Here is a 15,209-nt window from a genome sequence, read left to right on the forward strand (position 1 = left end):
TGGTGGTGTTACGGAGTGTGTTTGTGATATAGTCCAAGTCGTGTGTACCAGTGGTGATGGTGATCTTTAATGTAGCTCGTCTGTGAACCAGGGAACCAGGTGCCAAATGTAGGAACTAATTGTGAAGAGGAGTATGTCTCATGTTCATCTTCTGAGTCTGGTGATAGATCGTGCTTAACAATAGGTAATAATAGTTTTTCTTGTATGTACACATTGCTTGCATTATAGAATTATTTTCCTGTAGTTTACGGTTATTACAAGCATAAGAAAACAGTTTTTCTTTGTTACGTTTCAGGAGAACACACACTCCTTTCATCAGACATTTATTTTCATTTTGACTAAAGATACAGTTATAACAATGGTTAGTAATTTTTTAAACAAAAATAATCCGTTATATAATGGATGTTGTCAATGTTACATTGTTGTAATATAGCAACTTAACTGTGAAAAAAGCAGTCTGTTTTATTTTTATTTCAGATTTTTTTTAAATTATGAATCCCAAATATCATCAGGTAATTCAAATTCATCATTGTTTTCACAAAGTCTCTTGATGTTTTCTGTTACATAAAATTTTAAAGATGGTGGCTTACTCCATTTGTGAAAAAGAAAACTCCATACTGGATCTATGTTACCATTTTCATTATTTAATTTATTCCAGGGTTCTTCTGCAATGAACGAAGCTTCCCAGACATTCAACTCTGTGTTTCCCGTTAATCTTTTTAAAACCCTTCTCTTTTTAATCAAATGCTTCTCCTCGATGATATGAGTTGACAAACCTGTTCTTGGGTTTAGATTTATAATGTCCAAATCGTGTTCGTGCCATCTTATTGCCATTTTCATTGCTGTTTGTCCCACATAATCCTTTGAACATGAACAACTTATATTATATATTCCTGTGGTTCCTGAAAATAAATGTCTGATGAAAGGAGCGTGTGTTCTCCTAAAACGTCACAAAGAAAAACTGTTTTCTTATGCTTGTAATAACCGTAAACTACAGGAAAATAATAGGTAATAATTACGCAATTCTAATAACCAGGTTTGCACTAGAGATGAATTTTACGAGAAACTGATGTTATTGATATTTTAACATTACATAACACATGGGCCTCGTGGATATAGTTCGCACAGGGCCTCGTGTTCCCAAACGGCGGCCCTGGCTGCCAACACTACTAGAGAAGAGAGATCGTCCCTCACCCTTCATTTTTTAGAAGCTAAAAAACATATATTCTTAAAAATAAACAACTAGTTTTATCTGTTATCCAAAAATCTTATGTCCTTAACTGATACATAAACAGTATCTTGATTCTCTGCATTGAAATTGTTTCAGATATAAATGGGATATTCCAATAAGGTATATATCCAATGGTACTGCTCCAAAATTACTATGGCTTAATAAGGAGGAGGAGTTTGGTAAGTACAATATTTTCAAAACATTCAGAGTTTTAAAAAATGGATTATTTAATTTATCCTAATAGAGTACAACTTCAGCCTTATAAGTAATGACTAGGGATGTGAAGTTTTAGTTTTATTTTTCCCTAAATTTCGGGGTTATTTTTTACTGCAATTTGGTGTTATTTTTTGTGGTTTAAAGCAAAATTCAGTGTTATTAATTGAAAATCGATGTTATTTTTACATGCAATTTTATGGTTACTTCTATGCATAAGATTTTTACATTGCTTTAGTTATGGAAAATGAAGGCAAATTATAGTTTTAATGACAAAAAGAAAGAAATTTAAGGTTGACCTTTGTAAGAAATTACAAAATTTCTTGTATTTGGAAAACTTTCATTTCATTGGTCACTAAATATGAAATCTTTATTGAAGAATATTACCCAAATATTTGAACACAATCATATTTCAAACTTTTCACTCTCGCAGAATAATATTTTCAAAAATTGTTTCCTTAAATTCAATTTTCAGTTAACATTAACATTGATGATTTTCCATGCACAGATGGTGCGTAGTAAATGTTCACAGTATTCACTCACCACACTACCTATAAAAAGAGCACTTCTGAATAGAAAGATAGCATTTTTTTTTCCATTCACACCAATGGAATGATTGTTTAACAAAGACTTCCACAGTTTGAAGTGTGATGTTCTCCTTGTCTTCTTTCCTTCTTTTAAGCTTCTTGGAGCCTTCAATGACAGAAAGTTGCCAGTTTATTTCACTCACTTTACTTTTCTTCTCGGGCCTACTCGACGGCATAGTGGTAATGAGGCCGCCTTGTAATAACCACAAACTGTGGGTCCAATCCTGGTTAGCCTTTATGTGCATAAAGTGGATGTAAAACAACAATTCAAACAAACAAACTTTTCTTCTCCATGTGCCTTTCACTTCCTTTGCGCTTAATCAAGAAATCCTTCTGCTCCTGTGTTGCATCTTATTTTGCAATTGAATGATAACAAAATAATGTATTTCTCTCTGGAGCATAAGGTCTTTCAAAAGCAAACTAATGCATTTACTGCTGGCTTTGTCATACTACGAAGTATACCACAGGAGGAAAAGAAAATGCAAGATGATGCACAACCATGCAGCCTCAGGGATTCTGACTGACTGAAATTTCTCTAACAATTCAAAAAAATCCCCCTTACACCTCAAAATATCCTACATACACCTACACCTCTAACCACCTCATCCGCAACACAACAGACGTTTCTCCCTGAAAATTTTCCCGTTCCTACGAAACTTCCCTTGTGAGAAGAGCCCTGTGGCGAATTCTGTTTCAGGACAAGGTCAAAGCATTGTCAGTTGTTTCTGCACCAAACTGCAATAAATGAAGCATGACAATCTCTTTTGAATCGAACATTCACCAGCCAGACTACAAATGACAGATCTTGTGCACCTTCAGGTAGTTCTTTTTGAAGAAAGAAAGTGTTATTCACAGTTTATATTGCATATTTTTTAAAGTGCAAATTCGGTGCAATTCTGGAAAATGGCACAATTTGCATTATTTCGAGATTCCGAAACACCAAACACTTTCCTCCTTAACCTACCCAAATACATTTTAAACACAACACTTTATTTTGCATTCATCAACTTTTTGGTGTTATCTTTAAAGTGAAAACTTCACGCTCCTAGTAACAAAACTGGGGGAGGTGGGGGAAAAACAGTTTACTTTCCCTTGGTAGATAAGGTTTAACATAGTGCGGGAACAAAAGTGGCAAAATATGTGGGGGCAGCTGCCCACCGCCCCCTTTGCTGCCACTGCTTGTCTGATAGTGTTGGTAGGGTTGTAGCTTCATCTGTGGCCCATTTTTTAAGAAGAGAGAGAGGATGGAAGATTAACAAGCTGACTTCTAGAGAAGTAAGATGTACTTTATGGGATTCTAGGGAGGCTGTCATCCTTATTTTTTAAGAAATTTCCTAGTTGAGAATGTAGATGATTATTTTTTTAGCTGTCCGCCACCATGGCCCTGTGGTCAAAGTATTTGGGCAAGCTTGGGCTATGGCTATGGGACGTGGCAGGTTCAAATCCTGTAGGGATTAGAATACCACAGTATGTGTAATATAATAATAACCCGTGGCTATATAGCTCATAAGGGCCTTGGCCTATCTCCCGACTGCCAGTCTGCCTCCCACAATCCTCACTAGAGGCGTGGAGATCTTCAACTGGTAATGGGGTGACATGTGGTCAGGAGATATCAATGACCAGGTTACCCTACTCACTCCTAGCTCCCCAATTTCCTCATGATGGTGAGTTGCCAAAAACCCAGAGACTGAGCCCAGGTGGACTCGAACCCATGCCATCCTGCAGTCGGAGCCCAAAGCACAGCACCTTAGACTGCACAGCCACGGAGGAGGACACCACCATATCTGTACCAATAGTTAATTTCCATAAATTTTCCTTATTTCATCATAGTTGATCTGAATATAACGGATATTGACTGGATTAAATTCAACAGTGAGCAAATTGGCTACTACAGAGTGAATTATGAACCAGAAGAGTGGAGACGACTGCAAAATATTTTGGAGAGTAGTGAACCGGTAAGCACATTTTTTTGAATGAAATATTTGTAAGATTATAAAGTAATAGTTTTTATTTATTATTCTTGTTATTATTTTTATTAAATGCTTTGTTTGTTGTGGCATTTTGGGATATTAATTAGGGGAATGCATATTTAATTTTTGATGGAAACATGAAATGTGAAACAACACACTGTGATGTTCATTTATCATGTTTTTGAAAGCCACAAGGTGGATTTTCCTACCATGTTTTCGTTTTGTCATGAACTGCAAAATGCGAAATAAACTCCTGAACGAAATTTAGTTTATTTACTTTCTGAAGTCTAAATTATCCTGTGAGTTATGCAAATCATGGAAATTTGATTGATTCTGCTGTAAATATTCGAGAAGCAAAAATGGACTTCTTTACATAGGAATAAACTGTGATAACTACATAAATATGCTATTAGAAGGGAAATGTTTATTTGTGTAATAGTTTTTAAATCAAATTTAGGGTTATATTCACCTTTTTAACAGTAAAATGCTATTTTATAAATTCTTTTGATTCCGGAATTTGACCAGTATTTTTGTACTGAAATCATTTTTTTATTTGCATATATATTTGGCTCTAGTCTAATAAAAAAGCTAATATTTATTAAAATATTCTAACGGTTTCAAGCAAGTGGTCTTGTATTTGCATATGTTTGCTTTCATATTTCTTATTTTTCTGTGTTTAAAACTGTTGAAATATGGTGTTAAAAACAAATATGTCAGAAAGCTGATATCACAGTAAGTGTAAAGTACATTCATTTTTTGTCACAAACATGTGAACCTGTGAATATTAATAGTATCTATATCCTATTTTCGCAGATCCTTTCAGTTGCTGACAGGGCTAGTATCTTAAATGATGCCTTCAGTCTTGGTGATGCCAGCCTTTTGGATTACAATTTGGTTATGAACCTTACTCAATACCTAAAATCAGAGGAAGATTATGTGCCTTGGAAAACAGTAGCTGGAAAATTATCTACAATTTCTGCACTTCTAAAGGAAGGAACACCAAGCGCACATGGACAAATTCAAGTAAGTTTTCTTTATGCTTTCATTTGCATTGATACAGTTGCATTACTTTTAAAACCCAGTTGATGATGTTATTTTCAGGGGGAAAGTTTGAGTCCTATGTTGATAGTTTCCTCTACATGCTGTAACTGAATGAATAGTCCAACATCGTGGTAACACTTTCATCTTGTAATCAAGGGATCCCTGGTTTGATCTCTGGTGGAGACATATTGCATAGTGATTCAAATATCACTTTTTAAACTGTAGAACTAGTCCCGATTAGGTTATATGAGCATAAAGATGATTTCAAACAAACTTTGACACTTAGTGAGTTAAGTGATGGTTATGGTTCACACCTCGTTGCCAAATGAGTTTTTCCTTGTTTTTTCTCGATTGGTATAGGCAAATGATGAAATGGTACATTGAATTAAGATAGAAGACAGGTACTTCGTTCTCTATTCTTCTCTCTTTCTGTCATTCATATGTCACAGACCACCATGGCAGAGTGGTTAGCACAGCATTCTACAATACCGGGGGTCCAAGGTTTGAGCCTGGCCTGGTCATGATTATATTTGTTCTGAACATGAATCTCTGGTCCCAAGAGGTTAACAAAAATGCCAGGGATTTTCCCCACAAAACATTTCATCCCCAGCAAAAGAAAATTATTTTTATCCCTGTCAGGGATGTTTCCAGTGGCGTACGCAAGGTGGGGGGTTACCGGGTTTAAACCCCCCTCTTGAGCTTTTGAAATATTATGGAAAATGTTGTAGGAAAAATTAAAAATGGCTAATTTATCACAGTCAAAGATCTGCGACAGTAATAATAATAATAATAATAATTTGAATTATTATTCCAATGCAGCATGGAGAAAAACAACATTCCAAACACAATATAAGCGGCCACAAAGTTCAATTTTGCAATTCTTTTGCAAAAAGTCGTGCAGTCTCTCGCAAGAATTGTGAAAATTCCTTGCTTCGTCGCAGTGTGCCGACGTTATTGCAAACGTTCTTCCCGGTACTGATTTTGCATCCCCTTGTGAACTCTCAAGTGATGCTGAGTCTACATCCACATCATTAAATAATGTTGAAGAAGTGCTTTGTGAATCACCTAGAAGTGATAAATGTGTTGAAATGTCTATAAACTTACTTTTGAACGAAAACATAGACTCAGTGGAATTTGGCAACATGTATTCTTATGCCTCATCATCATCCTGGGTGAGTTCCATAGGTAAAGGTATTGTAAATTTCCCCGTGCATATAGCACCGTGCCATGAATGCACATGTAGTGGTGTGCTGGGGCCCACACATTCTCGATCTCGGACATTTTGCAGGGGATGTGATCAGCACCATGCTCCGACAGCCTTTATCCCCCAGGGTTGCTCTCAGGTACCCATTGATATGAGGCTGGGTGCGGAGACAAGGCTGGATAAATTCCAACCAATTCCTGGAATCGAACCCGGATCTCCCACGAGGTTGTCAGACTAGACCACCGCGGACCCTTGAATGAGTTTCATATTTTGATTATTTCAATAAATTTAATATATTTGCTTGTTTTTATGGATTTTCATCACACTTAGAATGTCTCACCTATCATATACAAATAACAGTTGACTAGACAATTATTTCGTAACAAAGAAACAAAAAAAATGTAATTTTTTTCTTTTGCTTTCATAAATATATTTATGAAGATCTCTACTACTTAATAATAGTAGTGATATAAGTAGTAACAGCAGCTGCATTAGTAGTATTATTAGTAGTAATTAAATGAATTAATTAATTGTAAGTATTATTAATTAAAAATTATTATTATTATTAATTAAAGTATAATAAAACAATGGTAATGTGAATTTGTAGAAAGTTTTCGAAATAACCCCTTCCTTGATGAAATCCTGCGTACGCTACTGGATGTTTCTATCTCCTCAAAGAAAATTGAATTAAAAGCATATACTATATACATTTTTTAAATATGTAACAAACACAACCGAAAAATCATTTGTGTCCATTAATAGTCCAGTCACCAAGATTTCCCTGCCTAAAAGTATGCACTCTTGTGGATTAAAGGAGAACACCATTCTTCAACTGAGAAAGCTCACTGAACATGTATGAAGTGTTCACGAGAAGCTTGTAGGCAGATTAAATGGAAATTAAGTTTGAACAGCAATAGAAATTTTGGTGTTACTAGTTCGATACCTCTTTTTGTGTACAAGTTTGGGTTTTCTTAGAATGTAATTGTACTAAGTGTTTCTAAATTACATGTAAATATTATCATAAGATTTAATGTTCTAGGTTAGAACCAATCTTTGTGGCAATAGTTTAGTTTAGTTTAGTTTACTGACGGGTAACATATATTCAAATTTGCATACCCCAAAAAAAACAAAAAAAAAACTATTTCCCAAAATGAAATTACAGATATACCACTGAGTTGGAATCCCCTCCAAAGCAAAAAGATTAATTCACACAGTGCTGCAAGCAGAACTAAGAGTTCTGAAGACTTCACTGGAAAGATACTGAGAAGGGAGGGCCCAGGCACTCATTGGAAATTATCAAGGAATATATTTCAAAATCGTCTGGGTTATATTTACCCATGTGCACATCCTTAGGGGTTAATAATGACATTTTAAAGTAATTGCTTAGTGTGCAGTAATAAAATGCTTCATAGTAAAAACTTACAATATTTTTGTATGTTTTTTTACTGTTTCCAGTAGATTTATAGGTGTTTTGAAACATCTTTGTTCAAATTTTCAAACAGATATAAATCAAGATAGTTACTAAGGAGGAATGAAATGTAATTTTTACAGCCACCATCTTAAGCTAAACACACTACATACACATTAAATATAATATTTAGAACAGTGGCATGGCATGACTTTTTCAAACGTGTCATTGGCCATCAGTACAGCAATTATGCCTGCCAGACATTATCATCTCCACCCCCACCCCCACAAAAAATGCCTTCAATCTAGATTTTTCTTCATTTCGTTTTTTTTCTTTCCCAATCTGCTCAGCAATTTAGTCACAAACACTTGTAGAGAGAACTACCACTCATGAGAGTTACCACTAAAATCCAATGAATAGTGGTCGAGCCTTGTCAAATCTTCATCTGTTTCTTTGCAATTGAGGTGGAAAGGGGAGGAAGAACCATACATTTCTCGGGTCAGTTTAATGTTTGTGTGGCGAGCAGAAGACAGAATTCCTCTTCTCCAGCGACAGTCAGATTGTGGAAGGGAAGTCCAGCTGTACGTACTACTGTTGCCAACTTAGTTCTTTGGTGCAAGGTTTGTCAAAATCACGAATCACACCCAGGAACTATCTTTTCGTCTTTACCTAACTGGTTTCAGTTGAAGTTGAATCCAGCCTTGGCTTTGCAATCTAGCTCTAGTTGTTTCAGAGAAATAGTACCCCATTTTAGGTGGGATTTAGCTTTTTTCTGTCAATCCAATATGACAACACTGGCCTGTACCGGCAGGCCTGACTGGTAACTGGACACTTTAACAGGCATATGAATAACCCCGTAGCACACTTTGCCCTAAAGTCTTCCCCGCTCTTCCCTTGCATTGGCACCCTCTCCTTTTCCTTTTGTTACCTCTTCAGGGTAGCAGAACTGCCTCCCTCTTTGCTTCTGTCGGCTGCAGAAAAAATGTTTCCTGCAATATATACTTGATGGCAACACTGTGGGTTAACTTATTTAACATTGTTGTTATTTTATTGAAACAACTTTTTTTTTTAGTTCTTCACACTTTGCTGTTACCTGTGGTAACAACGGTTACATGCACACCACACCTCTGCTTTAGAAATTCTCTAGTGCATGCGCGCCGACTACGTGGGTGCTCCGGGGCTCGAGCACCCACATAAATAATCTTGTGGGTGCTCCACACCCACAAGATTTTTAGTTTGATAAAAACAAAATAAAATAAATATTTCTCACTTGCCATTATCAAAAAATAATAAGCAATTAAAACATTGAGATGGAAGTTAAAATTTCTAACCTCTAAAACATAATTGTTTCAAATGTGTTTGTGCAAAGGCAACCAAGCAACACATTCCCCCCTTCCTTGCCTGTCTCTGGCCAAGTCAAATGCAGTCCCCACAATAACAATGGATGTATATTGTATTGTGAATAGAATCCCGTCTTTTCAGCTTGCTTTGATGTTTCCTTACAAGTGACACACTACAATATGCCCACTCCATTCATCAACAATTGTTTTAAAATAACTACTTGCCGATATTGAGCACTAATAAAGAATAAACCGAAACACAAGGAAGCTGATTGTGACCGACTACCTCAATAGTTGATTTTTTCTTCTTTTGTTTGTTTCAATCAGATAAGAGCGGCGTGGTTTACGATTTCAGTGAAGTTGTTTTCATGTAATCTGGATTGTTATTGTTTTGTTTGTTCTCCGAGAGACAATGGCTTGGAAGGACGCGGGAGCTTAGATTGTAGACTGAGAAGTTCTCATTTTCAGAAAAAAGGGGTGTTACCATGTTAATAGTTAGTACAAAGAAGAGGGTCTACTGACCGGATGCGTGGAGCAAAAGCTCTTCGCCGGGCAAAATTTTTCGCAATTTTCAAATGTGGCACGGGACATGTGTGGAAAGCTGAAACACAATATTGAGTATTGCTTCTTTACATACTTTTGAATTCAAACAGTAGGTTTGCTAGTCGCTATGGATAAATTCGTCATACATTTGTCGTCGTCATCAGAGGTGGATATTATTGACACTGAACATAGTGAAAAGCATGTTCAGTCAATAAATAAGGAACCCGAGAATGTGTCTTCTGCCAGTTCCTGTAGTACATTAGCAACAAGTGTCAAGAAATCGTCAGGCAGGTCATACCATGAAGGATGGAAAAAGACATTTCCTTGGATTTATTACGACAAAGAATTGGACAAAGTGTTCTGTAGTGTGTGTAAAAACGTTTTTGATTCCAGTATAATGCCTCCGTCGGCAACTGCTACTTCTGCAGTCTGGGATTCTTGTAATGCATTTGTTCGAAATGGATTTTCCCAGTGGCAAAAGGCAATTGAACGTTTCAGGGTTCACGAAAAATGTACATTTCATCGTTTGTCCGTGACTGCTTTGGCAACTACGAAACAAGGAACCAATGTGTCATCTCTTATCTCAACACATAAATTAGGAGATATGAAAAATGCACGCAAGGCGATTTTAAAGATGATAACGTCCCTCCAATTTTTAAGTCAGCAAGGAATATCCATGAATCTGAAGAAATATTTTGTCAAATACTTCTCGCCTTCTGAAAAAATTATCTGCTGTGGTTGGGGATCGATCTTACGACCCCTGTCACACATGTCGAGCACGATACCAATGCACCAAAGGTACCACTTTCTTGTGCTACTAGTACTAAATATGTAGTTTAAAAAAACAACAGTCCACTATTTAGGTCCTTTAATTTGACATCTCGTATCCGTATTTCTCAAATTACACAAAATGAAACTGTAAATACCCAGCTGGGATAGTAAGGTGTCTTTCTCCCTCTCTCTGTCTCAATCAATATATGGACATAATTTCACTTCTGCCACATGTGAGATAGAAAAGGCTTGTGCTTGGTCGTTCTTATTTCTACAACACTTTTCTGTACTTTCGAAGTTCTGAACACACGAGTGCAGTATTTGCACATGTATGAGTAATTCTCCACATGTTTCACATAACTAATAGTGAATACGAATACGAGATTTTGTTAAACTAAAGGACCTAAATAGTGGACTGTCACTTTTTAAACTACATGTTTAGTACTAGTGGCACCTGTGGTATAGTGGTATTGTGCTCGACATGTGTGAGAGGGGTTGTAAGACTTTTCACATGATGCAGACATTTCACTTGTAGCATTCCTAGATTGAGTGGAAAGTTAGTGCTTTGAAATAAATCTCATCTCTGAATTGTATACCTTACTGCAAAAAACAAAAAAAAAACAAAAACAAATACATTGACTGCTGGAAACATTTGTCAAATTCCAAACCGAATTACATTTTGCGAACATTCTGAAACTAAATTATTCAACTTAATTACTAAACTCCATACTCAATGTATCTGAATGCCATACTTACAAAAAAAAAGTTCTAAAAAATATGGATGGTTCAGGATTTGAACCCGCGACCATTAATTTCTTGGAAAAAACACATCTGAGAGGGAAGTACTTTACGAATACTCTACAACTTTGCTTGTAGCAAATGCCTTGAAACATGTTGATGACTGCGCAAACTACCACTTCTCTATCCGACTAATACATTTTCACTCAAAATTGCGACAATTGTTACTTTTCGCTCATTGCACAGCATTTGCAAAGGTGTTGTTATACAATTTGCATAAACTATTGGAAATTATGCCCTTTTGTGTTCAAACTTGACAGCGATTTTCTCCAGGTGGACCACGAGCGAGTGAGGTGTTTCCAACCTCACAACAGTTTCTCTGATTCCAATTTTAACATGCCGAATCGCAAGTATTCTCTTAAATTATTCCTCATACTTGAGTTTTCCGTTTTGTTCTCCATTAATATGTTGGGCAAATATAGTTTCTGACTTCTTGGTATAAACAAGAGTGTATATCTTTCACACAGGGTTTCTTGCCTAATAGAGGGATCTGCAGTAGAGTTGGCTACTCTCTGCTGGTTCTCCAGAGCTATGTTGCCAAATTAACGATTTCTGGACTTAGAAATCTTTCAGGGTGGTCAAGTAACATTTGGAGAAGTGTACATAGGTCATCTGAAGGTGTTCAGTAGGAAACCATTGAGTTTCAGTAGATTTCCAAGAGAAACAGTAAAGTACAATTCATACAGTAGATTTTGTCTACTGTAAGCAGTAGACATTTGCAGCAGAGCTATCCAGCTAAATATAAAATCAAGTTTTTTTTATTTATTTAGGAATATGTGAGAGACCTTGTGACCCCTATTTATGATAAATTAACATGGAATGACAATGATACAGAGCTGCACTTGAATAGGTGAGTAAACAAAGTTTTAAAATAAATAGAACATTAAATACAAGAAAAATACTTAAAAGAAAATATTAAGTATTTGATTTTTTTGTACCTAATACATCTTCTGTTCAATAGAATTTACAAGCACTATTGGAGCATAAGACACTGTATTCTATAAAAAAACCTGGGACCATCATGTGGGCTCAAATGTAAAATGAATATACTAGAGCTAGACATTTCATAACTCATTTAATGAAATATGACATTTATTTAATACATGTAGAAAACATAACATTTTTATTACCTGGTTCTTTGAAAACGACTAATCTATACAATGAATGAATGTGTGAAATATTTAATAACATTTTTACTAATGTTAAGAAGTGCACTTTTTGTTCACTTAATTAATTTATTAAATTGAATGTGATGAGTGTAATAAGGAATATGTTTCAAAGATAAAAAAGGACCACACAGAAAAGGTATGAAGGTCATCTTGATAACATCAAATAAGCGATATTATGCACAGGTGTAATTGAATATGCCACTGATTCAAGCAGTAAAGTGCAAGTCACATGCAAAAAGTAGAGATACAAATACTAGTATAAATTCACATAATTTTTAATTTTCCAAAACTTACTCCACAAATGAATTACCTGCACATATTTAATTTAATTCCCTCTCTCTCACTTTCTCCCCACTTTCTCCCCCCCCCCTCTCTCTCTCTCACACACACACACACAGAGTGGCTGCCAATAGATCAAGACAACTCTTCATTAGCACATGGATGAAATCTTGTTAACCAATCAGAATTTACCTGTGGTGTCACAGCTGTTACACGTTACATTATTACTCTTCACTGAAATTACACACACGAATCTCTTGTGATGTGAACAAATTATTAAAACACATGATATATATATACTGTATCTGGTCAGCATTCTGCAATTAGAAACAAAATTCTGTTTTCAAAAGTCATTATTCAAATTCCCAAAAATAAACGTGTACAGTGTGTTTTAAAAGTTATGCAGAATTCTAAAAACCTATATGTATCTTGAACTTCAGGTCATCAAGATCTGTTGGTTTCTGTGAATACACCTGGTTCTTGACATGTCCCCACAGCCAGTAATCGCAAGGCATAAGGTCTGGTGACCTTGTGGGTCAAGGTGTGGGTCCTCTGTGGCCAATCTATCTTTCTCCAAATTGACCATCAAGAAACTCATGAAATTCAAGGGCAAGAAAAGGTGGGGGGGGGGGGACCATCTGCTGGAAGTGGACCTCATTGATGATGCCTAACCTCAATGTTCCAATGATCTTCATTTAAGAGATTTCATTGGACTCCGTTGCATGCTCTTCTGCACTGCATCCACCACGTTGTCATTGTTCTTGGCATCCCAATACGTGGTAAATCTACTGTGCTTTCCGTATCCTTAACCTTTTCTTACCATCTTTGGATATTTGTCTCTGCTGGAGGTGTTTTTACAATCATTGTTTGTAACCTTCTCTGCGCCGAAACACAGAGAATCTAGTACTCACTTAACCTCAAAACTGTTTTTGTCTTTGCTCTATTATTTCTGTGACCACTGCCAGCATTCTCATTGGAACTTGTACTATTGCTTGGTGTGCTTCTATTGTTTGTAGTTCCCCATCTGCCACTAGCTGCGCTGTTGTCAACTGTTCGTCTGCATCCGTGTTGTCTGCTATTTCCCAATTATGAACGGATATTAACTCGTCAAGCCATATCATGCAATGAGATTTTCTACTGCATTGACACCATCTTGGAATAATGTGATCACTTGCTCACACATCATTCAGCAGTGTGGACAGAACAACATTTTAAATTTTGCTCTGTAAAAAAACAATATTTCACTGTAATAGACCTATTACTTTAAAGTTATAGATTTATGGAATCCTGCACGACTTTTTAAAACATGCTGTATGTAATCATTATTGCATTAACTGTCATTTCTTTATGCTTTTAAGGTATAATTTTGTTTTCTAACCATTTGTCTCAATGATGTTCTTGAATTCATAGTGCAAAAACTGTTGAATTATTTTCTTGTACAGTCATGGACATTTCCGAGTCGTAACAATCCCACTGGCTTTCAATGGAATAGTTACAACCCAGAAATGTCAATTACTACAATTCTATAATAATTTCAGGTAGACAGCAGCCTTTTGTGAATGGAGACTGTAAGTCAATTGAGATTAATTGGTGAATAAAGTAAACATTGTTTTCAAAGGACACCTGGAATTATTATATAATTGAATAAGAAATGTCCTTAAAGTTCTATGATTCTTCTCCACTTAATTATTAACAATATTTTTTACCTTCTTTTGATCATGTCTCATGGAAATCAATCAATGTGTTTTCAAGGTTTAACCAAATATGTATGCTTTATAACAATTATCAGATTTCATTTGTTAACAAAATGATGCTTGACCCATTGATGACACTTTAAAATAATACTTGTACTTTTTTCTTTGCATAAAGGTGAGAATTCAGGTGGAAAATATAATTTACTCAGTGTCAAAAAGAATCTTTGTTCCTAAGAAATATTGCACTATGAAACAACATATCAATGTGCTATGTTTTTGTAAAAATTTTAGGCTTCTTCGAGGAACAATAGTGGACCTAGCATGTTCTTTAAAATTACCTAGCTGTATGCAAGAGGCAGGAAAATTATTCAAGAAGTGGCTAGATGAGGGAACAAAACCATCGCCCAATTTACGATCTCTTGTGTACAAGTATGGGATGAATTCCATCGGAAATGGGGAATCCTGGGATAAAGTGAAGAAATCATATATGGAAGAAACAAATGCACAAGAGAAAGCAAAACTCGCTGTTGGTTTGGCGTGGGTTCATGATGCAACTATACTTCAACAGTGAGTTTTATTATTTTGTTTTTCTTATTGTTATTGTTTCTATCCTGTAGTAATTTATAACTAGGGACTGACAATCTTGAGGTAAGCTGAAGATCCCTGTGCACGTAGCACCCCCACACATTCTCAATCTCAGCCATTTTGGAGAGGATGTGATCAGCAACATGCTCCGGCTGCAATCTTGAGTAGCTAAACAATAATATTTGCACCTTGTATGTCTTTTAGGGAACATTCAGACCGATATGTGAAAGGGTATTAGGTGCCCAATTTAATTCTCAGGCTTTTTTGAAGAAAGAAAATGCTTATTCATGAAAAATGGTCTTCACCTGTTCCAGTCCCTTGGTATTTATAAACTTCTGCCATCATCCTTCGGGCAGCTGACGAATCCCCTGGTGAT

General features: G+C 35.9%; 1 protein-coding gene across 1 annotated transcript in view; it reads left to right on the plus strand.

Annotated features, from left to right (window-relative positions):
• LOC146003379 (glutamyl aminopeptidase-like) overlaps positions 1–15,209 on the plus strand; it is a 69,090-nt gene that overhangs the window by 32,824 nt on the left and 21,057 nt on the right. Inside the window, 5 exon segments of the mRNA XM_083141660.1 lie at positions 1,328–1,410; positions 3,862–3,986; positions 4,815–5,024; positions 11,877–11,956; positions 14,540–14,815. Of these exon segments, the coding sequence (XP_082997786.1) occupies positions 1,328–1,410; positions 3,862–3,986; positions 4,815–5,024; positions 11,877–11,956; positions 14,540–14,815 (774 nt within the window).

This window comes from Lepisma saccharinum, chromosome 20, assembly GCF_977018435.1.
Source record: "Lepisma saccharinum chromosome 20, izLepSacc3.1, whole genome shotgun sequence".
Classification (NCBI taxonomy): Eukaryota; Metazoa; Arthropoda; class Insecta; order Zygentoma; family Lepismatidae; genus Lepisma; species Lepisma saccharinum.